Raw genomic sequence first — 24768 nt, 5'->3', positions numbered from 1 at the left:
AGGGGTCAGAGGATAGGACTTCCAGTCCCAAGTTGGTGACCAGGGGGTGGGTGTTAGCCCTGCACTTGTCAAGGCGCAGGGCTAACATTGCAGCCCTTGACAACTCACCAAAACTCATTAAGCATCCCTCCAGCCAAAATAATTGCCCACCCCTATACTAACCTCTATGAGTAAAATGTAAACCTTTAGGCCATGTGTAGATGAAACAAGAGGCATGTGTGAATGACACTTTAAAGTGGGCTAAATGCTTTTGCACCACTTTAATGGTGTTGGTGTTTGCACGCCTCGGAGGTGTATTGCGCATTAATTCCAGCCGCTGTAGGAAATTCAGCGGTGTAATATGCCTTAAAGGACTTGGGGCACAGCAAACTAAAACTGCTTTGAGGAGTTTTTGTTTACTGCTCCTACAGCTGTGGAGTGAAGCACCGGGCTCCATGCAGCTCAGGGGCTCCGCAGGCAGCCTGACAGTAGCCCGGAAAAGCAGGCTCTACCCAAGAAAAGCAGCAAGTCTGATCTTTTTGTTTCCCCTCCCTGGAGCTTTCCTGTCTGAGCTGCGTAGGTACCCAGTGCTTCCCTCCATGGCTGCAGTGGCTCCCCAGGACTGCCCAAGCTGGGTGCCTGCAGAGGGGTGCTGCCTGAGAGGGCCACTGGTGCTGCAGAGGGATGCACCAGCCCCCCGCCCCCGCAGTGCAGGGACTGCTCTGCTGACAGCTTACCCTCCCCTCCCCCCCGAAGAGGAAGGCAAGTCAGCAGGGTGTGTGCATGACACGGGGGTTTAATCAGCCCTAAATTGAAGTGGAGTTTCTTAAAACCCACCACTTCAATTTAGGGCCCCTGTTTCATTTACATATGCCCTTAGACCACAGTATGACTTTTGAAGGAAGAATGGGTGGGTAAGCACAGGGGTCCCTTCTGTGCATGCAAATAAGGGTGTGATGGGATCTAATGAGTGATCCACACAATCACACCCGCTTCCTGCCATGCTACATGTGCATGGGAGGAGGCATGAATGTGGGACTGTGAATCTGATCCCATCCTACCCTATTGCTGGTGCAGGGGGAACCCACTCCCATCCAGTTTTAATTTGCTGCAGGGTGTCTGAGGCACCCCTGAGTCTAGGAGCTCTGTCAGCTGATTCTAGCTTGGGCTGTTCATAGAACAAGAAGCACCTAAAGCAGCAAATGAAAAATAAAGGATTAAAATGAATGTGTGTTACTTTCCAGGCCACTAATACAAGCTGCAGGCTTGAAATTTTAGAAGCAGAAGATCTACCCCTACATAAGGGACTACTATATATAGTTAAAGCAGACTACAACAATAATATATATTCAAGACAATGCAGGTTTATTCCTCAAGGTAATGCACTTGCACTTGTGAAAAGTTTTGAGGTTATTTGCAATATTTTTGTGGCAAGTCTCTCAGAATAGGTTTCTATCCTTTATTTCTATATATTATTACATATGGTTTTATAAATCTGCTAAACTGATTCAGTTTTGTAATACATTCTGGTCCTTATTCTGCAAAAATCACTATGCCAGTGAACAAGTCAATGTTTCCAGAGTAAATAACATTTGTCATGATAGTCCCTTACATACAGATCCAAGGGATTTAAGAGTTTATCGATGGGCTTAAGATTAACTACATACAGCCAGATCCAGGGGAGGTGCAGTGATGACATTGCACCGATTGCTGCTCCACTTGAGCTTTAAAACCAACTGCCTAGGAAAGGCAGCACATTTCTATTCAGGCAGTGCTGAGAATATCGATAGGCTGTCCCTGATTCCTCTCCATTTCAACTGTTAACAAACCTCTCTCCTTTTTAATAGGCTTGATGTTTCACTGTCTAAACTATCCTTTCTTCTGCAGTTTTGCAGTCTGATTGCCATTCCTTGTAATATCTCTCTTCTGCTTCACAACCCTAAAAACTGTTTTCAGCTCTAGCTAAAAACTTTAACTGGGATGCGGTGAAACTAGCTCAGGTGTAGAAATGCCCAGCAGTGAAATATCGGAGGCACTGTTAAAATGCTCAAGCAGGCTAGAAGTTGTTTTATTAATCTGAATACGAGATGTATCTTTAACTATAATGACAACAGGACTGATAAAATATCCTGTGATAATTTTTGCCGAGTTTATTGTGGTTTTTTTAACTTAATATATACTCTAGCAAATTACAGCACATACCTGCTGTGGCTCAGGCCAGAAGCCACAGGGTGCTAAAGCATGCCTCCCAGCCACTGCCAACGGGAAGGGAAGAGAAAAGCCCTTCAAGGTTTCCCCACTCCCTGCTCAAGTGGAGGGGGATGTGGCCCAGTATGCTGAGCTTTAACCCCCACTCCCTGGCCCACATAGGACCCCAGTCTGTCTGGGTTGGGGAGTGTGCTGTCCCTGCTAGGCTTATCTCCCACTCCCCGCTCCAGGCCCAGGCCACCAGGCTGAGAGGTAGAGAGGGGGATTTAAACCCCATCCCTGCCTACAAGGAACCCCCACTGGGGTCTGTCTGGTGCAAGGGGTGGTGCAGCCCATGCCAGCCTTTAACCCCCCTGCTACTTGCTGAGGGGCAGTCCCTGCCAGGCTTCCCCCCCTTGAGTGGAGATGGGGGGGGCATGGCCACACCCCAGCCTGGGGCTTACACACTGAGGTGGGGAGGTAGGGGGGTTTGAACTCCCTTCCAGTCCCACATGGGACCCTAGACAGGGTTTGATGGGGGGCAGCCCATGTCAAGCTTTTGCCCCCCAGCTCAAGCAAAGACTGGGGTGCCTGGCCAGACCCAACCTGGGGCTGGCACTCTGAGGTGAAGGGGAAGGGAGATTTGAACTCCATGCTGGTCTGCCTAGGGGGTCAGCCTCTGCCATGCTTCTGTGCCCCCGCTTCCTGCTCAGCACAGGGGGAGTCTATGCCAGGGTTTTGCCCTCCCCTTGAGTAGAGAGGAGGGGATGTGGCCAGGCCCTGGCCAGGGGCTCACAAAGAGGTTGGGAAGCCCTCCTTGCCTGCATGGAACCACAGCCTGGGTCTCCCTCGGTGGGAGGGGGCAGCCCTTGCCATGCCCCCATACACTGCTTGAATGGGGAGTAAGGCGTACAGCCACTCCCAAGCTGGGGGGTTTGCAGCATTTGCCCAGGAGGGGCAGCCTCTGCCAGGTTTTTGCCCTCCACCCCCGTACTCACTTTAATGGAGGGGGGGAGCATTGCTACACCCCAGCCTGGGGCTTACACACTCAGGTAGGGAGGGAGGGGGCTTTAAGCCCCCTGCCTCCCTGCCTCAGCATACCAGCCCTTGGCCATGCCATAGCTAAGCCCTCTGTTCTCTGCTCAAGCAAGGGAAAAAATCCTGGCAAGGACTAAAGTCCTTCCCCCCCACCACCACCCCAATCAGGGAGCAAACCACAGCTGGTGTCCAGAACGAGTGAGGGGGCTTTCAACTCTCCTCCCCACATCCACACAGGACCCCAGCCAGGGTCTGCCTGACAGGGGTGAATCAGTCTCTGCCTAGCTTTTCCTCTGCTTCCTGCTCAAGCCAGTTGCAATCCAGGCTGGCACACTAAGGTGGGGATTTCCTCCTCTCTGCCTTATCATGCCAGCCTGGATTGTGTTTGGCCACACACCCCTCCCCTCTGCTTCAGCAGGGAGCAGGGAAAAAGCTGGGCAGAGGAGGGGGTTTAACTCACCCTCCCTCCCCTGTGCCTCTGCCTGCTGGCCTGGTCAGTGTCTGGCCATGCCCCACAACTTATCCCTCCACTTGAATATGGAGCAGGGGAGAAGATTTATGGGCTGCTCGTCCCTGCAAGGCAGTCCTAGCTGGGATTTAGAGCCAGGTTTCCTACCCAGTGATAGTGCTCTGGCTAGGGAGCAGTGGTGGGGCCAGTCCTGCTCTGGTGGAGCACACAGTTCAGCGTAGGGCTGAAAAGCATCCTGGGATGCTGAAATAGTGTTAACTTAAACCAGGCAGGGGTCTGGGGCAGAAGTTCCATGAACTGGTTTGACCTAAATCAGTTAAGTCTCATAGTACATCCAACCAGGTTTTTCTTAACCCAGTTTCAGCCATTTTGAAAGTGGTTTAAGTGTACTGAACTTCTTTTCTGTTACAAGTTTAAACAAAGTTGTGATCATTTAAACTGATTTATGTGTAACTTCTGTCCCTAGCCCTTAGGCTAATGAGCTCTCAGCTCAACTGTGCACTCCTCTGTGTAGGGCTGACTAGGTTCCACATGCACACTGCTCTCTCTTCCCCTTACTCCAGCCTCAAGCTTGTCTTCCTTTTTGCCTTGCTCCCCACCACCCCTCAGCCTCCGGAGGTTTCTGGGAGTTGCAGTCCAAATTGACACTGGAACAGGTTTCCTAGAAAAAAGGTGGAAGCTCCATCTTTGGAAGTTTTCAAAACCCAGCTAGACAAAGCTCTGGCTGCTATGATCTAGTTGGGGATGGTCCTGCTTTGAGCAGGAAGTTTAACTAGGGGACCTCCTGAGGTTCCTTCCAACCTTAACTTTCAATGATTCTATGATTCTAAGACAGCCAGCACCTCTCTTGCGACTGCCCCTTGGTTTCTCCTTCTGTTACACACATTACATTCATGTTGAACTTATTAGTAAAGCTTCTAGTTTCTCTTTAAGTGGAGAAAAATGTGTGTTGTGAAAAAAGTGTGTTATGTGACAAAGCACCACACCATCTGCACCTGCCTTTTCAAAATACTTGATCTGCCAATGGGTGCATCAGTCTACAAATGAAATCCTAAAATTGCCTCTTCGACTGCTTGAACAAGTACTGTACACACTAGGGCCTAAGGGCCATTGAGAAAAGGGTAGGTAGTATGACCACTTTCTCTTCCCTACTTGATTTGAGAATGAAAGAGCTTGTGATCTGGTATCACCCTAAATTGCATGCTGCTGTCAGTATGAGGTTATGTGGGCAATTTGGATGGCCTTTATGTCCAGGTGCCTAATTTTTATGTGTTGCAGTGTCCAAGTGAAGATGCCTATGAGGGTGAGTTGATCTGGCCCTGTATCCTAAAGCAATAGTCCATTGTTTTGCAATGTGGGGTCTTTTTTACTTATAGGCCTCAGAGGAACTGTAAATTCAAATGACATTTTCAGTATAAAAGATATGGTGGCATATTCCAATATAAAAAATTATATTGGCATATTCCAATATAAAAGATATGGTGACAAAAAATGAACACCTGCACACTTAGATAACTGAACTATTCAGCTGGAGTCACAGATGCTATTATAAATTTGTGCAAAGATGTACCTGGTTTGGCCATTAGTTTTCTTGCTCTTCACAAATCCAGTGTAATGTATAAATTGACATGTCAACTTTTCTATTTTTTTCCAGGCATGAATGGAACATCTGTGGAAAATTTCTCCTGCACGGTTTACAACCGTTCCTTCATGAATTGCACTTGGAATGCTGGGAGAAATGCTCCAAAAGATACCCAATATTTTCTTTATCAGCAGTTCTCAAAGTACATAGCATTCACTGGTTTAAAGACCATTTCCATTTGGATTTATTTGTAAGGGGATGTTCTCGGTGTTTAATTGAACTATTTTGGTATTTGCAGGTCAGAAGATGAGATAGAATGTCAGCAGTACATAAAAGATGCTCACGGAAGACATACCGGATGTATATTTCAACAAGTTGACAGACGTAACCAGGTTTATTTCCTGGTGAATGGGTCTAGTACAGAATCAGAGATTCAGTTTTATGATGAGTATATCAAGCTGTATAAAACTGGTAAGAAAGAAGTTTCTTTCCACTTTTAAACAAAGGAAGGTAGGGAAGAACCATGCTTTGTTGCAGAATTTTGCTCCAGAATATAAACTTTCCCACCTCATCCCGCAGTTTTCTTAGAAACCCATTTCTAGCTTTTATAATTGAAAAGGTATTCCCAATGTAAACCATGAATAAATGAATGCAGTGGTGAGGAGTCTGCATAAATGTAGAGACAGTCCAAAATAATACCTGTGACCAGTGGGGATAACTCAATTTATTTGAAATGGAGTATTAACTCTTAGACACAATGTTGTAAATATTCTACACTATTTCATCAAAGACTTCGTTAACAGAAATAACTAATGGTCTTTTCCCATAGTCCTGTAGTTCTTGGTCTCCCTAGCTGCAAAAAGCCACAATTATCTAGCTTCTCCTCTTTAAAACTGTGATGCTTATTGTCAAGATAAAAGCCAGACATACTAGCCATTTAGGTCATGGGAAAAAATGGAATTTATTAGGAAAATAAATGCCACAAAAGTTATATTGCTAGCTTTAGCTGACCTTTTTGAAAAATTAAAACTAAAACCGCTACAGAAATTCCCCTCTACTACACTGGGTTGTCACTGAAACTCAGGAGTCTTTTGCAGAAATTTGTTCCAGTTAACCACAAAGTACCAAAGTACAAGGATGTATTCTCTGAGGCACCCTTGCAAAGCAACATCATACACTTTCCTCCTGATACTGATGCTTTATGATTCTTTAAGCTATTGACTCTTTAGGACCTGTAATATCAATGCTTTCTTTCAGAAATTCTCCCCCCTCCACTTCATATCACTGTAAAATGTGTTGAAGATCCACCACATTGTACAGTGCAATGGGAAGAGCCCTTTGAGCATAACAGATGTTTTGAATATGAAATTGACATACAAAGTAAAGAAAATGAGGTAAGAGTTATTTTTGGGACAGCTTTTGAAATTGGTATATAGTCTATGTTTACACACACAGACAAGTATACACACAACATTTACATAACACTTCTATCCACTACTGAGGCAATAATCATACAAAGTATCATCCTTAATTTTAGATTCAGTCAACTATTCATGTACGATATCATAGTTATTTCCTCATTTACTAATTCTGTTTCCAAGACAAGTGGTACTGGCTCCTACCGTGGGGGTCTTTAAGAGGAGACTAGATGAACACCTTGCTGGGGTCATTTGACCCCAGTACTCTTTCCTGCCATGGCAGGGGGTAGGACTTGATAATCTGCTCAGGTCCCTTCTGACCCTACCAACTATGAAACTATGAAACTATGACTGTCTTCCTATGCTTCAATTGTTTATTCCCAGCCTTGGCTAACTGTGCTTCCATGTGGTATTTCACTTCCTATTACACCATTGCTCCCACTAACCCAGAAAGACTGTAACCCTACTGTGGCAAGGCACCATTTGTGCCTGCCACTTTAAGACCTGGGGCCAAGCAGCCAGCAGGTGCTTAATTGCGGTGGCCATTTTAGAGCTCTGGTTGCCCATATAATCAGGGCATTTTGCTGCTGGCTGGTGGTGGCAGCATCATCACCTGGCTGTGAGGCTTCATGAAACACAGGAGCTGTAGGGAATGGTCAGGAGGCTCCTGGTCCTGGGCATGACCTAAAACTGCACCCTGCTGGGAATGGGTGGCCTGGTGGTGCGGGAGCCCCCAGGAAATGTCAGGCCAGTTACCAACACAGTGAAAGGCAGGTCGGGGTGCCTTAACTCCAGCTCCCACAACCGGGTGGGTTACCCCCTTGTAGGGTCTGGCAGATGGACCCCAGAGAGAGAGTGGGGCCATAGATTCAGAAACCTGTCTTGAAATTCCCCCACATTGGCCCTTTTCTAATCTTCAAGAACCTCTCTCGAGTGCCATGAGTTCTCAAGTATCCTTGCCACTGGTCATGCTATGATGTCAGCCAGCTGTTTTAGCACCCCTGGGTGCATTCTATCTGGACCATCTGACTTGTGGATGTCCAGTCTCTCAAGCTGTTCCCTCATAAAATCTTCACCAATTATACATGTTCCCCACCCAGTTCCACACTCATGTAGCTGAGTGGAGAACAAGTTCCCCAGCCTTTCCCCACCCACTCCACACTCACAGAGCTGAGTGAGCAACAAGCTCCCCATTCTCCTCCCAGCATGCAGGGGCTGGGAGCTGTCCTGGTCAGGGGCAGGTCCCAGCCCCATGTCCCAATCAGGTGATCAAGGCACGGGATTTGGAAAGTGCTGCAGGAGTGAGGTAGGTCCCAGTCCCCTGACCTGATCTGCCAATGGGGCAGCTAGCAGCAATCTGGCTGCTAGTTTCCCCACCAGCAGATTGGGGCAGGAAGCTGAGACCTGCCCCTCCCCTGCAGCATTTTCCAAGTCCCCTGCCCCTGATCAGAGAGCCAGGGCCAGGAGTTCCCTGCTGCTGGGCAAAGACACATTGTCCCCACAGCCTCCTGGCCCAGTGCTGCCTGCCAGCCCCTGGGCTAACACCTAGGGGGAGCTTAGAACTCCCCACAGTGGCAGTAGGGGTTCACTGCAGGACCCCAGGAAGTGGGAGCAGCTTGCTGCCATTGGCAGCAAATCTGCTTCTGCTTCCCTGCACTTGGAGACACCTGCCTAGGACCATTTACTCATGGGTAGTTAACACATTATTATTTCTGTAGGATTTTAGGTAGCAGGACACAACTTAATTGTTATTAAAAAGCAAATAATCAGTTGTTATTTTAGCTGCTGTTACACAATTTTCCAAAATTATTCATTGTTGCATTAGTTTATTATTAATACCTTCCATAACTAGATTCTTATTCTACTTTCCTGGATCCTGTTTGTGACTTAAATGTAACCTTTAGAGGTGCACTGCTACGTCAGTCCATATCATATCAGCACTGATAAAATGAAAAATGATGTTATCAGTAATTGGCTTTTTTTGGGCCGATGTGGCTGATAATGTCACTGATAAATGCTGTGTGCATGCATGCTGTGTGCAGTCAGGAGTGCAGCCTGACAGCTTGGAAAGCAGGCTCTGGCCGGTAAGTCTGTGGAAGAGAAGGTGCATGTGGGAAGGAAAGGGCATGCAGGGGCAACCTGGCACTGTCTCCAGCCCTGAGAGCATAGCGGGCATGCCCCAGGGGTGAATGCATCAGTGGGAGCTGCTCTCTGCCCTCCCCCGGATGAGCTGCTCATGGCTGTGTTCCATGCCCTGCCCCACCCCAGCTGTGCACTGCCTGCCCCTGCTCTAGCCCCAATCCCACTCCCTCCCTCACTGCTGGGAGCTTCAATCTGCCCCCTCCATGCCCCTTCCTTCCCCAATGCCCCATCCCCCATCAGACTTACTAGCCTGATGCTGATTTCCAAGCTGCCGGACTGCATATCAGCAATTGAATCAGTATCAGCCAATATGGCTCATTAATAATCAGTCATTGGTATTGGCCCAAAAAATTTTTATTGGTGCACTCCTAATAGCCTTGTTGATTAGTGATTGTGTACCAGCTTAAGCATGTATCATTTATAACTCAGGGTGTGTACAGATGTGCCCCATGTACATTTTACAGTGCTGTAATTTAGAGCATTTTTATAGCACTTTAAAGTTACAGCACGCTTAAACATTACAGAAGTACAGTGTTTGGTGTGGGGGGCTCCGAGCGTCCCTGAGCTTTCCAGGCTAAGAGGCAGGAGGTGTGCTGCAGCTTTCTGGGGCTGCAGGAGACTGTGTACAGCAACAGAACAGGTGAACTGGAGAAGGTGGAGCTGGGAAGAGAGGCTGTGAATCAGCTTCGTATCCTACCCCTTGCTCCCCCACCCCCGCTCAGTTCTGGGAGCTGTGGGCAGGCTCCAGGGAACCCTGGCAGCTTTCCCGGTTTCAGCCTGTTCAGCTTTCCCTGCTCCTGGAATACCCTAGGGGGTCTCACCTGCTGGAACTCCCCCGGCCAATAGCGAAAGCCACCAGAAGGGGCACAGAGGGGGAAAGGGGAACTGGCAGAAGCTTGGAAAACATACCAGAGATACCTGGAAGTCTTGAAATGTTACTCTCAGCAGTGTTTTCAGAAAATTGTCTGTATCAAGCTGCAAGACAGAAAAATGAATGCCAGCAAGCAAACACTATCAGCATTGAAACCATGTTTATATGATACCAGCTCCACTGGATAGTATATATCACAAGGATACTTGACAACCATCTCCTAAAACAGATCCTGTACTCCTAACTTATTGAAGGTTACTACTCTAAGGGTGAGCAAAAGAAGAGATGCAAGAACACCTTGAAGGCCAATCTGAAGAAATGCAGTACTAACATCAATACACAGGAGCCTTAAGTACTGAAACATCCTTATTGGTGCCATGATATAAAATAAGGCATTAATCATTTTGAGCAAACTCACTTCACTGGAGGTGGATCAATGAGAGAGACAAAAGGAAAGTATTGTGACTGGACACCACCAGGATCTGCTTTTTCCTCCCAGAACCATCTGCCACATCTCCAGGCAAATGTATAGTTCTCAGATGAGCCTCCTCAGTCATCTCTGGACTCACCAATGACCTCCTTATTTAATTCCTTATTTATTGGAAGGCTGTCATCCTCATATTGAATAAGGACTTGGGGAACAGACCCAATGAAAGGAGAGAGATGAAATTGCCTGTAGAAAAAAAGGGGGGAGGGGGGCAAGGAAGATCTTCAACTGCAGCCACTTGTAGATCCAGGAGATTGGCTTTACTCTTCCTCACGTTCCTCCCCTCCCCCCACCCACAATTCCTGATAAATCAAAGAGGTCAGAGGAAAGTGAGCCCCAGAGATCCACCAAACTGAAAAATCATTATTTGCACAACTCTAGCAGTGGGATGATACTAATATCATTTCTCTAGTACAACCTATTGCATACTCTTCACAGCTAAGCTATTTTACATTCTATTTGCACCTTCTGCTGCACGGGTCAAGCAAGGTAATGCTAATGGAAGAAATTGGCTTGTATTGCATCATAAATCATGTAAAAAAACATTTTCTTTGTTTGTCAGGTTGATCCAAACAAAGGAAACAAAGTTCCTCCTATAATTGTAAGTATTGCTTCTCCCATACTAATTTCCAGTTATGGCTGGCATTGTGTTCAATCTATCAGAGGGTCATTATTCCTAACACACAAAGGGTTTGATGTTAATACTACAAAACTGAACATGTAATGCTCTATCTGTACTCACAAGTTTCTTAAATATACAACATTTTAGGCTTAAGTGATAATCAATAGTTTTGTAACTGGATGCTCTAGGACAAATCATGTGCTTTAGTCAAAGGTAGAACTTTCCACAACAAAAAAGGCTGTTTTATGGGCATAATTTGACACATCAATTTCTGTGAAAGATGGCAAGCTTCCTTTTTCTTTCCCTCCTTCATATCAATTTAAATAAATCTAGGAAAACATTGAGTGCTTGAGACACTTTTGAATGCTTTTGAGTGAGGTTTAAATAAGGAGAACAATCTGTCCTATGAGCCCACCTCAGTCCATAAAATATATGACAAGGCAGGATACATTTCCACCTTACATGCACACACACTTTGATTATTCTGTATCACACACACATATAGATATCGCTATCACAAGGTTTCGTGAGCTGTAGTTCACTTAACACATGCCATGATAGTATGTTAACCATTTGATGGCCTCAAGCAATACCATGTGACAGACAGTGAAGAGCATTGGGAGGGTATAGAAAGTTTACTCTTCTTAATATCACCTAACCCTGCAAACCTCTGATAAAACAAACTGATAGAAATCCATCTTCCTTTCTTCTATTTTTGTTAAAGAGCTATTAGCAAGCAAGGGGAATAAGAAGTCTCCTTAGAGCACAAGAATTAAAATGCAGGTTGTGATCTTTCAAATTTTAATGGAGGAAAAATATCTTCCAAAATGAAAAATGTCAGTGGAGGGATGGGCTAATTTATTAAGGGATAGTTCTGGAAGAAACTTGGCAGTTAACCATACTCTTTTTACACCGCGGAATAACAATGCTCTTCATGTAAAGCTCAGATCAGTAAATGCAAACTTGCACATTATTAACATCTATACAGAGATTGAGTATTTTTGTTCCCCATAATTGTTTTGGTTTTAGGTAGATCAGGAAACCTACACATTTGAAAACTTCAATGTGAAGAAAAAATACCTCTTGCAAATCAGAGCCCGTTCAAATACGTGTCTCTTAAGCGAAAAATGGGGGGAGTGGAGCAAACCAGTTGAGTTTGGTAAGAATGAAAGACTGCATGATCTTAACCTAATTTTATCCCAGTAGTCCCCTATCTACCTCACTTGCCATCTTGTATTCACAGAGGCACAGTTATATTAATTCTGTTAAGCCATTTCTTCTTTCTTTTTTCCAGTTGGTAATGAAAAGAGAGGATAGGTTTGTCTTGTAGTACTGGGGCAGCTCTCATATAGTAGGAGAAGGGAACCCAATGTAAGAACCCAGATGGTTATGACCAGGGATCCTGGTTTTCTCTGAGAAAAAAAATCCCAAATTTTCTGATTTAAAAAAACAACCCAAAATTCACATTTTTCTGTGATTAAAATGAAGCACCACTAAATATATATACATGTATGTGTGTCTATATATATATATTTATATAGAGATATACAAATAGGCTTCTTCTGTCTGTCCAGAGTACTTTGATTAGTTGCCTTGGCAGCCAACCACAATGCTTACTGAAACAACCAATCAGAGTGCTCCAGCAGGCAGAATGAGTGTGGTATTATGATAGATCCTAAGGCATTTCAAACAGATATGCAAGCAAGTCAGAACTAGAATGAAGCACTGGGCCCCCCAGCACCACTGAAGGTTGGGGAAAAGAAGTGGTGAGGGGCCCAATCCCTTTTTTTTCCCCCAGAGCCTGCCCACCTCTCCTGCAGCCAGGGGATGGTGGGGGGAGGCGAGCTGCCAGCAGGCCCTGATCTGCAGGGGACCCCGGTGCTTCCCTCCATAGTGGCAGCACCCCCGGGACTTCCCAGGTGGGGTGCAAGTGGATGGGTGCTGCCCAGTGGGCACCGCTGCCATGGAGGGAAGCATTGGTATGCCCTGCAGCTCGGGGGCTGCATGACCTGCTGGCAGCTTGCTCCCCAGCTGTGGGAGATGCAGGCAGGCTCCAGGGGGAAGAAAAAAAAATCAGGCTCCTCACCACGTTTTTGTCTTTTTTTCTCCGTGGATGCAGCCTCTGAGCTGTGGGGAGCCCCAGTGCTTCCCTCCTTAGTGGCAGTGCCCCTAGGGCTGCCCAGGCAAGGTGCTAGATACACAGATACATCACTAGCTCACAGGCAGCACCCACCAAATCCAACAGAGCATGGGGCACAGGAAGCCTGGGTGTGCTTGGGGAAGCTTGGGCTTGGTGGGCTTCCAGCGCCCCGTGCACCAACTCTGCCACCTTCCCTCCATGTGGGACCACCCAGGAATGGGCTGGCTGTCCAAGGAAGGTAGCAGGAGGGTATCTGGGTGTGCTGGCAGCCAGAAGAGATGGTGGGGATGGGGCACTGGAAGCCCACCAAGGCTGAGCCTCCCCGAGCACATTCAGGCTTGCAGTGCCCCATGCACCCTCCCCACCACCTTCTCCGGATAGGGCAATTGTACACGTGAGTAATATCACTGTAATTTGTTGCACAGCAAACTAAAATACATGGGATGTGTTTTACTTTTCTACATAAAAAGTCATTTAAACTGAAATACGTCACCGAACATATACACTGTTATGAAATTTAATTGTAACATGCCGCCGAATACATACAGTGTTAATTAAATCATTAAAAAGGACAAATAAACAACTAAAAGGGGCAATTTCCTCACATGTTCAAGGGCCCTTAGTCATATATACAAGGGCCTCTTATTCTATGACTATAAACAAGTCACAAGGTCAGACAAAATGTGTATTTATATTCCTAAGCCTGTGTTTACACATGGACACCTTTATGTAGCCTTTTCAAGGGTGAGAAGTTTTGATTCCATTAAAGTATTCAGTCAGAAGATAACTAGAAATCCTGTATTTAAAGAAATACTTTTGCAATAAAAATGTAGTCACAAATGTTTTGCAGGTTTCAGCTAGTGTGTGTTAGTGGTGTTTTATTTTAATTGCAGGAAAGTGTGAATTTGGGGGGGTGGGGGTTAAATAAAAAAATTTGGGATTTTTTTATCAGAGAAAACTAGGATCCCTGGTTATGACTGAAGCAGCAGTTGGTGTTTACAGGCTCCACATTTTCCTCTGTCAGCAGATCATTATTGTGGCCTTTCTTCTTTCTTCTCTCTCCTCTGCCTCCCTTCCTCTTTCTTTGGCTCATCTTCCTCTTTGTCCTTACCAGTCGGGTCACCAACCCAAGGAATTTTTTTTTTTAGTTTTATTAATATCCAACTTTTTTTTACTGTTGTGTGTTTTTAATTGATAATGTAAATGTCACTTTTCTGCTAGGCCCTGCCCTGCCTCAAGGTCCCAGTTAGAAAGTCTGGGTTCACTTTTAGGGGTTTAACATCAACCATAGTAAAAATCTTTGTTTGCCAATAGAAAATTTGCAGTGAAAAAAATGCCTTGGGTTGTCAATCCTGTTTGACTTCAGCAATGCTTTTACACTGTTCTGCCACTCATGTCCCTACCCACCTGGGGCCCCCTACTCACCTTCACACCCTGATGCCCTGCACCATGCAGCCCAACCCTCAGACTTACCCCCACTGGCCCCACTCTTCCCATTCCACCATGGACTTCCAAAGAAGCCTAACTGTGATATATAGAGTCTGGGATACACAAGCAGTGGCACATGGCCAAGAGAACACTATAGTCCCCCTCAGACACCAGTGGCATAGCTGCGCTCTTTCTGATGGTACTTCAGTCAAGCTGTGGCGGCTTAGTGTTTTTATACTTCTTTCTCTTCCTGCTTATGTATCTTTATCTTTTCCTCCTTGCCTCTTCAGTGTCTTTCCCTTCTCCATTCCTGTCTTGCCTCTTCTTCTGGAGGAATCCTCCTAAACCTCTGGGCTAGTGACAGAAGTTACACATAAACCAATTCAAGTGATTAGGAACCAGTTTAAACCTGTAACAGAACAGAAGTTCAATGCACATAAACCAGTTTTAAAATGGCTGAAACTCATTTAAGATAAACCTGGTTGAATGTAGTATCCTATTTAACTGATGTAGCTCAAACCAGTTTATGGAACTTCTGTCCCAGACCCGCTCCTGATTCAGCTTAACTTACAGTCCTCCAGCATCCCAGGAGGCTCTTTAGCCCAGGGCTGTGCTCTCTGCTCCATGGAACAGGGCTGGCTGCATACCCAGCTACCAACAGGGACTTTTCCACTCCTGGCAGCCAGGAGCCCGATCACTGGACCATGCCACCTACTCAGCCAGCAGGCCAGCTGAGAAGGGAGTGGGTAGAAAAACAGCCACACTGAGGGCCTCTCCCCATGTACCTGGCACAACCCAGATGGGGATCCAGAGATGGGTGGGGTGCCATTCCCCCTGCACTTCCTCCTCAGCCAGCTGCTGACCAAGCAGGGGGCATGGCCAGGTAATAGGTCCAATTCCTAGCTCCTGGTGCAGGGGGGAGGAGAAATGCCTCACTGGGGAGTTTCCCCCCTCCCTGCTTCCCCCCACACCAGAAACACCCCAGCTGGCTGTCCAGTGCCAGGTGGAGCAGAGGGGAAGTTTCCCCTAGACCCCCTCCTCAACCAGCCCAGACTGAGGAGGGGGCATGGTGAAAGGACCCAGCTCCAGGCTTGGGGAGAGAGGAAAATGCACCCTGCTGGGAGCTTCCCCCCCACTCCTGCATGGAGGAGACACTGGGGCTGTGATGTGGGGTGGAGAGGGGGGTTCCCCCCAGACCCTCCTCATCTGGCCCAGACAGAGGAAGAGCCATGTCTAGAGAGACCAGCTCTGGGCACAGAGAGAGAAGGAGAAACACCCTGTGGCAGAGCACCTTTGATGCCTGCCACTTTAACAGCTTAGACAGAGCAGCCTGCAGGTAGCTGCATTCCCAATCAGGGGTTACATAGCCATCAGGAGGCTTCCTGGTTGAGGAAAAGGGCTCAGATGCTGGCAATAAGAAAAGGCTGAGCAGGGGAGCCAGAAGGTTGCTGCAAGCAGCTGGAGAGGGAACACTGCCCGACTGAAGCTGCTGCTCACATAACATCTTGGAGGTACAGGGCAGGAACTATGGGGATGGCAGGAGATTCCTGGTCCTGGGGCATCACCTAAAACTACACCCTGCTAGGGATGGATAGTGTAGTGGGGCTGCTTGTGGTGGGGTGGTGCCCAGGAACTGCCAAACTAGTTGCCTCCCTAGTGAAAGGCAAGTATGGGGTGTCTTATATCCCCAGCCCCCACAATCTGGTTGATAATCCAGCAGGAAGGGGGGCCAGGCATGTCTACATACACCTGAGCACCATGGGGTGTAAGACCCTGAGGCCCCAGTGGAAGGGGTTTGAAAGTGGCCCAATGAGGGGGCATAGTGTTGGCCTCAGCAAGGGGGCAGAATAGTAGCCCTAGTGAGGGGGTATGGAGTGCATGGAAGGGTCCTGCTGAGTACGGTTGCAAGGGCAACCTGAAGGACTGCACATGTGGACTGGGTCTGCGTAGGTGGGCCTGAAGTGCTGCACAGGGCTGCAAAGAGTAGAGTTGCCAGTGGGTCCTGAAGGACTTCACACAGGCTGGCCCCAAGAGTTGGATGAGAAGTTGAAGGCCCTAGTGAGAGGGCATAAGTGGAGGCCCAGGCACATGCAAGGATGCCCATGGGAGACTTATGATTTTGTTGCCATCTGCAAGGCATGGGACACAGTATAGGAGAGATCAGAGCCACATATAATGCCCTAGGCTTTGGGGCCCATAATGAGCAGCCTCCCATATTTTATATCAGTTTTAAAACAGCAAGACATGGCAGAAGAGGCAGGGCAGACTGCTGAAGACAGGTGGGCAGACCAGCATTGTGGCCAGCCTAGTGAATTCCCCCTGTCATATACCCCAGTGGGGCCTACCCTCCTCCCCCTTGCTTCCCTCAGCACTGGGGAGGCCCCGGCTGAGAATCTGGTGGGAGAATCCCCCTCAAGTCCCCTCCTGAGCTAAATGGAAGCTAAAGAGGGGGAATGGCTGGGGAAATCACCTATGTCCTGGCTCAGTTCAATCTAAGCAGCTTACAGAAACCTGAAAAGATTGAATCAATTCAGCCTCAGGCTTTTTGATTGTCTGTACTTAACCCAAGACTTCATAGAGTGGGTTCTTCTCTGCTTCTGAGGAAATTTTATCTTCCAGATGTTTCTCAATCCCCTGAAAAACACCAGGGTTAAAGTATTCTTCAGATTATTAAATTTTGCATAGATTTCATATTTGTAGCCAATATTATTAAATATCAGAGTAGTTATCTGACATCATTGTATAAAAACACACTTGCTTTGCTAATAATTTCTGACTTTTTTTACTGTCTGCCTTTCAGGTTTCAATGAAGAATATTTGTCCAGTCTTACAATAACGTTAATCTTTATAGCACTTGGAACAATCCTAGTGGTGTTGTTTGTCTGTTTTCTCTGCAAAAGGTAAATCTAACTTATCAATACAGACACTTTTTTTTGTAATATGCACACATTTCCTACAAGCCAACTAACACATTTATTTTGATATTTATTTTGTTTGTTTTATGGTTTCAGTAAAACTGTGACAAGAAATAAGATGCACGGCAAGGGTTTTCTGGTATAAGTTTTATTGGATCAACTGTATTTTTGAGAGAGATGTTGGACAAGCCTTTAGTCATGAGAGGCCTACTTCTTTCCTTAAGTAACTGTTTTCACTCACATCAGGAGTGTCAGACTCACCTGACCCCCCCCAGGCTGCATATGGACCTCAACAAGCCTTGTGTTCTGAATCCATACCCACCTCCAGTGACAAGTGGGGATGGTACAGAGGTTAATGCAGTTGTTACTTGCCCTTTAACTGCTGAAACATGTCCCCTGAATTCTGGGAGAGGGTGGACCCCATCACCAAATTCCCAGCCTCTCCAGGAGACCTGCAGGCTGGATGAAATAGTTGAAAGGTATCTTTGATACCCTTCAAATAGTTGGAGGTATCTTTGATACCTCCGATTTACACCAAATTAAACAATTGCTTTTTTTCAGATAGTTAGCTTAGCCTGTGTCTGCTTCTTTCTCAGACCTGAATAAGGGCACTTTATTCCCAAGCACTTATCCAACATTTCTCCCAACTATACGGTTGGTCCAATAAAAGCTAAACCGAAAAAACAAAAATTGCCTCTCTTAAATTTCCTGGACCATCATGTCCACAACAAAACTCCAACCCTACTCATAAAAAACAAGATAGTTAGGTAGTGCTGTTGAAGCCTACAGGTAGAAGGTCTACCTGTGAGATGCGTAGAAGCATTAATTCATCATTAATAATCAATAACAAATAATTAAAGAGTATTAATTTTACAGCTTTGTTCTCCTGGGTGTCTATTGGCTCTAATGTAAAATAAATATACAATTCTAATATCCTGGCTTGTTAGCATTTTCCATATACTTTGCACTGGTGGCACAGGGTCCAAAAGGCCATCTTGGCTTAATAGAGAAGTCACAGATCTTCTGAAAAAGAAAAGGGAGACTAACCAATGATGGAAGCTAGAAGTAGGCCTCATGGAGAACTGTATAAGATTGGCCCATGCCTGTAGGGGGCAGATTAGAAAAGCAAAGGCAGTGACCAAATTCAAGTTAGCAATCAAAATTAAGGACAATGAGAAGTCCTTCTATAGGTACGTAGGTAACAGGAGGATAACCAGTGGAAACATGGGACCACTTCCCAGTGCATCTGGACATCTGATCACTAACACCAAGGAGAAAACTGAACTCCTAAGTGAGTATTTCATATCTGTATTCCACCAGTCTAAGACGATAGCCTGCCAAATGCAAATATGAAACAGAATACAGGCTTATGATGCAAATATGACACAGAACTCAGATTTATGATGCAATTGGTTCCTGAAAATCGTGTCTTAAGTTGAAATGTCATAACTTGGAACCAGATTTCCCATAGGAACAGTGTTACAAATGGGGGATTAGTTCCTTTACAACAGTCAATACTGCATGTAGCTGGTAAGTGGTAGAAGGGGAGGAGGAAGAGAAGGGGCTTGGGGGTGCAGATCAATGCACTCCACAGTGAGGGAGGGACTAGGGCTGGGGCAAGTGCTGCCCAGCCAGGGCCAGGTGGGCACAGCAGGGGGTGGGGGTGGTGGCTTCCATTGCTGCACATTGCTCATCTGGGAGTTCATCAAGCAGTTCCCACCACTGCTCCTGCCTCTGATCTTGGAGGACATGGGGGGTCTTGTGCCCCCAAATTTGCATGCGGTGAGGCGGGCTGTGCTCTGGGTGGGCAGTGGGGGCTATGACAATTTTTCAGATTGCTGCAGGCCCCCACCTTCCCTTCCCGCTCCCCCTCCCCCTCCCCCTCCCCCTCTGTCACTTACCCACTGCACGCAGTATTGACTGCCGTAAAGATGACATTCCCATTGGAATGGCAAAACAGGGTGTCAATTTATAAACGTCATAAATGACGTTCATCACAATTCAAAGTTGTTAGTCAATGTAGAGCTGGTGAGAGAACAGCTAAAGAGGCTAGCTATCTGTAAATCAGCAGGACCGGATGAACTCCATCTGAGAGTGCTGAACGACCTAGCCAAAGTCATCGCAGGACCACTGGTGAACCTCTTTGAGAATTCATGGTTCTTAGGAGAGGTCCCAGAAAACTGGAAGAGGGCCAGTTAGGCTGATGATCCAGGTGGACCTAAACAGATTAGTTAGAGGGGTGGACCAGAACCAGGTGCTATTCAACACTAAGAAGTGTAAAGTGTTCCATCTGGGAAGGAAAAATCCTCAACAAACTTACAGGCTCAGTGGTGCTACACTAGCTAGCACCGTGTCCAAAAGGGACCTGGGGGTCATAATTGACCATAAAATGAATATGAGCCACCAGTGTGATGATGCAGTTAGCAAAGCAAACAATACACTGGCATGCATCAACTAATACATCTCAAGCAAAAATAAGGAAGTTATTCTCCCACTCTACTCAGCAGTGGTGAGGCTGTAGCTGGAGTATTGCATCCAGGTCTGGGTACCACACTTCAAGAAGGATGTAGAGAAGCTTGAGAGAGTCTAGAGAAGAACCACTTGTATGATTAGAGGCCTGATGAACAAGTCATATGAGGAAAGGTTGACAGATATAAGACTGTTCAGCCTAGGAAAGAAGACTTGGGGTGCATTTGGTGGCAGCTTACAAATATATCAGGGGTGAGGCTAGTCAAACAAGAATTCACCAAAGCACCCAAGGGGAAAACTAGAAGCATTGGTCATAAACTCCTAGAAGAAGGTTTAAGACTGGATATAAGGAAAAACTTCTTCATGGTTCGTGTGACCAGACTCTGGAATAGACCCCAGATCTATTGGGTCATATAAACGTTATACGGGGCTGGTGAAGGCACCTACCCTAGAGATCTTCAAAAAGAGACTGGATGCATATCTTCCTGTGGTTATTTGACCCCAACAGTCTTTCCTGCCCAGAGCAGGGGGGCTGGACCCAGTGATCTCACAAAGTCCCATCTAACCCTAAATTTCTGTGAATCTGTGAATTTCCAAAAGTACAAGACAATCAACTTATGATGCCCAATGGTTTCTTTATTCTAGTTAAGATCCTCAGGTAAGTTACAATATCTTAAAATAATTCAACATCACAATTTAGTTAATGCATTGTTTCCTTTTAGCCTAACAGAGAAAAATAAGATCTCTCTCTCCAACATACAATAGAAGACCAAATATATAAACACATTCTGTGCTAAATCTGTTCTTTTCATCACTATCCCTTTTTGTTCCCATAGGTACTGTAATTTGAAAAAAATATTTTCTCCAGTACCACAACCAAGAAATAAATTTAACACTCTTTTATTTGATGAACAACCTATGCAGGTACAGTTTTTCCATTTGTATGGCATTTGCTGAATCTATCACATCATGGAAGTAATGGCAGAGTTTTCAATTCATAAACATCAGCATAGCTGGTCATTAATTCTTTTTTACTACTTTGCTGTGGTATGTACTGATAAAGCAATTATCTTCAGCCACAAAATAAAGGTGGAGTTAAGATTTTAGATGGACAGGTAATTTTTTGCCAGTTCTCTCAAGCTAACTTTTATGTCTCAGGGTAAAACAGACATCACCTGATGTATCATTTGTGCCATCATAATTTTTATGGTGCAACAATGCTGAGGATATAGACATGACTACCCTTTTTGTGACACATCAGAAATGAGACAAAAGGTTCTAATAAATTATGCTACTGCCTGCACTCTCTCACCACACCAAGCAAGTGCTCTGGGGGCTTGAAGGGCCCAGTCTTGTGCACCCAAGGCAGATCCGGCCCCAGATCCAGCCCTTACCTGCATTTTGGTAACCTGTCTTTCTACCTTTAAAGAAACTCAGCATGATGGAACAATCAACACTTGTAATCTGTGGATACTGACTGCGTAGTACAAGGAATCCAACTTTTATAAATCTAAACATGAGACAAGGGCAAAAATATAAAGAACAGTATTTAGCCAAGACTCCTGTGCTATATTTTCATTATATTCTTATTCTACAGCAAGGGTAGGCAACGTTTTTCGGCCGGAGTGCCGAAAAACCTCACAATGCCTACCTTGGAAGGTGCCAGAGTGCCAGCATGCGAGAAAAAAACAAAATGAGGGCAGGGGGTACATGACTGGATGCCCTGCTTGTACCCCTTGCCCCCCAGCCCAGGCTCTGTGGCTGTCAGCAGCTACCCAGAACCTGGGCCAGTTGCAAACATCTGCTGCCTCCCTGTCCCAGCCCTGGCCCCAGCTGGCTCCCAGCCCCAGACCTGGCCTAGGGCTCCAAGAAGGCAGGACATACTGGCAATGCTCCCCGCTGTGCTGCCCTCACTGCTTCTGCAAAGAAGCTTTGAAACCCAGCATGGCAGGGCACAGCAGGGGGCACAGAAAGCTGCTTGGTCTGAGCTCTCTGCTGCCCTGCCACACTTCTCCTGTATGCACGGGAGCAGTGTGGGCAGCAGCGCTGGGTTGTGCCCCTCGCTGCTGCCCCTGCCTGCAGGGGAAGTGTGGCAGAGGAGCTCGGAGCAGACAGCCCCCTGCTGTGTCCTGCCGTGCCAGGTTCCAACGCTGCTTTGCAAAAGTAGTGAGGGCAACACAGCAGGAAGCACTGCTGGTATGCGCTGCCTCCCCAGAAGCCGGGTCTGGGGCTGGGAGACAGCTGGGGCCAGGGTGGAGAGGCAGCAGATGTTTGCAGCTGGCCCAGGTTCTGGGTAGCTGCTGATAGCCACGGCGCCCAGGCTGCTTGCAGCAGGGCTTCCATGGGAGCAGTCTGGGCTCTGTGGCTATTAGCAGCTACCCAGAGCTGGGGCCAGCTGCAGCCGGGAGGCTGCAAACAGCTGCTACCCTCCCGCCCTGGCCCTAGCTACCCTCCCGCCCCAGCCCTGGGCTCTGGGAATGCAGCAGGTGCCGGCACTGCACCCATTGGGGCCAGGGCTGGGGAGGCAGCATCTGTTTGTAGCCTCCAGGCTACAGCCAGCCTCATGGAACCCGGGCTGCTCCCAGCAGAGCTTGCAGCATCCTAGATACCTGCTGGGAGCAGCCCAGGCTCCCAGCTGGCAGCAGCTACCCAGAGCTGAGGTAGGCTGCAGCCAGGAGGCTGAAAACAGCTGCTGCCTGCCCGGCTCCAGTGCATGCTGAGGAAAATGGCCTCACACGCCATGCTTGGCATGCATGCCAGGGGTTGCCAACCCTTGTCCTACAGTCTTCATCCAACACTTATTAAAGTTATTTGGGATATTGTCAAATGGGATGTCTGTACAACTTCCACAGAACTGCTGAAAGCTTTAAGCATACTTCAGCTATTCATCCATCCCTGGTTTGCACGAAGCAAACCAAGCAATGAGGCATTGAAGTTATCCTGTGAGTTTCACCTGCTGATGCTCTTGAGATTTCTGACACCAGTATGCTTGAAAGTGGCAATGGGGGTTTGGTCTCAGATCAGCTAAACTTTCTTGGGCTAGGCACATGTAGAGTGGGAGAAGGTGAACAGGCCACACTTGACAGTGGCACTGGAAAGAGCCCCTGGAAATAATATAGACATGCCCTGGATTAAAGCTGTAGTGTAGCAACCACATAGTTTCACTCTGCCTACAATTGACTATAGTAACCAAGTCTGAAAAATCAGGAAACAGAGTTTTGCAAGCTGAAATAACTTTTCCCCCTATCTCTGAGGTCTGCTGGGGAAGTTAGTTTATGCATACAAAGTGATACTTTTATTTTTACTCAACTGGACATAAGTAGTTGATGTTATGCCCTGTTCTTTCACATGGCAATTGTGTGGGGATTCGAGATTGGGTTTAAGATAGATGATGTGAATGTACTGTCTTTTGGGAATATCTTTTATATTGCAAAGCATGTAAAGTTGATTTTTGCCTTTGGGGGACTATAATACTAAGGTACCTGTAGTAGCTTTCTATTTAAGGGTTACACTCTGATTTACAAGATATACATGGCTAAAGAAAAAAATGGTGAAGTACCACTAATCATTAATCAAATCAGCTGGGATTACAAGAGTTAAATATGTAGCTACTCTCAGGCATGAACTTAATGCCTATCTTTTTCTGATTTCAACAGAAAGAATATGAGGATATAGAAATCAAATATGAAAGTGAAGAAATAGAAATAACTGCTGTCGAAGAAATGGCATTGCCTCCCAAAGAAAAAGGAAGCATTTGCATTCCCTAATTCAAACATTAGCATAAACCTTTGTGACCCTAGGATATTTTGTATGACTTTTCACACATTCTCCTTAGTTTTCACATGGATGGTAGCACTGAGTACTGTACTGATCAGCTTGTCTGTCACTGTCATTGAATATATGTTGCTTTTAGTATGTCAAATTTTAACTTTTTCAGCTAAAATTTTCCATTTGGGATTTCTACCTCAATGTGAATATCCCCTCTACATTTCAATAATAAATTTTCAGTAACTTATTGGTATGTCTTTAGGGGAAAAGATATGTTGTTCTGCCTACTTAAAAAAGAATCCTGTAGAAATATCAGAATCAGGCACATAAATTCTACTTAGGACCTGCTTTAGGGCATGAAAGTCCTTTATTGGACCTTTTCGTAGGTGGCTGTTACAGAAATAGCTACATGTCCTTCCACCAGAGAGAGTCTCTCTAAGTGCACCCTCTCAGGAGTCAGGCCTTGTGCTTTTACATTCTAGACCAGGATCTGGCTACCATTTTCTGCATATCAACCATTTTTAGTTGTGGCCCTTTTTTAATAACTTCAGAAAAATTATATTAAAAAAGGTTGACTTTGAAGACTTTCTTTTGAATAACTCAAGAGACAGGGAATGCCAGAATAAAAGTTCCCAATTTACCTTTAACTTGCCTTCCATGTGTGCCTCTTTCCACTCCTAGTCTGGATGCTACTCACTGAATGGGTAGCTATTCAGTATTTTATTTCAGCCTCATTATTCCACATCCTTGTAGCTCTGTGCCTTCCAAGCATTAATGAACTCATCTGCACAAAAGCTCTTGAGAAGCAGGCATAGAGTATTGTCATTTTTTTTACAGATGAGAAATTGAAAGAAATGAAAGTGGAGCAGTTAAAATTGTTGACTACCTGCAGCTTGAGTGCCTAGCTCAATGGTTTTCAACTTTTTTGAGATTCAAGGCACTCCTCAGAAAATGGCCGCTCTTACCTACCACTCATTTTTGTTGCAAAAATTCGGACAGAACACAAGAGATCAGCATGTTTTTAACACTGTGAATTCCTATTTGAAATCTCTATGTTTATCTTGTGAAAAAGGTTTGCACACCTAAAAGTGCTTACATTGCATGGCACCTTGCAGCACACCTAGAAGGATTCATAGATTTCATAGACATTAGGGCTGCAAGGGACCTTGGGAGATCATCGAGTCCAGCCCCCTGCCCAAAGGGCAGGAAGTCAGCTGGGGTCATAGGATCCCAGCAAGATAAGCATCCAATTT

At 46.1% G+C, this 24768-nt stretch overlaps 1 protein-coding gene across 2 annotated transcripts in view; it reads left to right on the top strand.

Moving 5' to 3' along the window:
• Positions 1–24097, top strand: part of LOC109306133 (granulocyte-macrophage colony-stimulating factor receptor subunit alpha-like) — a 29595-nt gene extending 5498 nt beyond the window's left edge. Inside the window, exons 4-12 of one of the 2 annotated variants that reach the window (XM_019529405.1) lie at positions 1224–1356; positions 5328–5457; positions 5554–5726; positions 6513–6649; positions 10736–10774; positions 11825–11954; positions 17164–17263; positions 20584–20671; positions 23404–24097. In XM_019529405.1, coding sequence (XP_019384950.1) covers positions 1224–1356; positions 5328–5457; positions 5554–5726; positions 6513–6649; positions 10736–10774; positions 11825–11954; positions 17164–17263; positions 20584–20671; positions 23404–23514 — 1041 coding nt within the window. In that variant the 3' untranslated portion in view covers positions 23515–24097. Of the gene's footprint in view, positions 1–1223; positions 1357–5327; positions 5458–5553; positions 5727–6512; positions 6650–10735; positions 10779–11824; positions 11955–17163; positions 17264–20583; positions 20672–23403 lie in introns of both variants that reach the window. The other variant, XM_019529404.1, reaches the window with a different exon arrangement.
• Positions 24098–24768: the final 671 nt, after the last annotated feature.

The sequence above is a fragment of the Crocodylus porosus genome, unplaced genomic scaffold, assembly GCF_001723895.1.
Source record: "Crocodylus porosus isolate Cpor-Errol unplaced genomic scaffold, CroPor_comp1, whole genome shotgun sequence".
NCBI classification, from domain to species: domain Eukaryota; kingdom Metazoa; phylum Chordata; order Crocodylia; family Crocodylidae; genus Crocodylus; species Crocodylus porosus.
The sequence above is the reverse complement of the archived record's forward strand: the minus strand, read 5'-3'. Positions and strand labels throughout refer to the sequence as shown.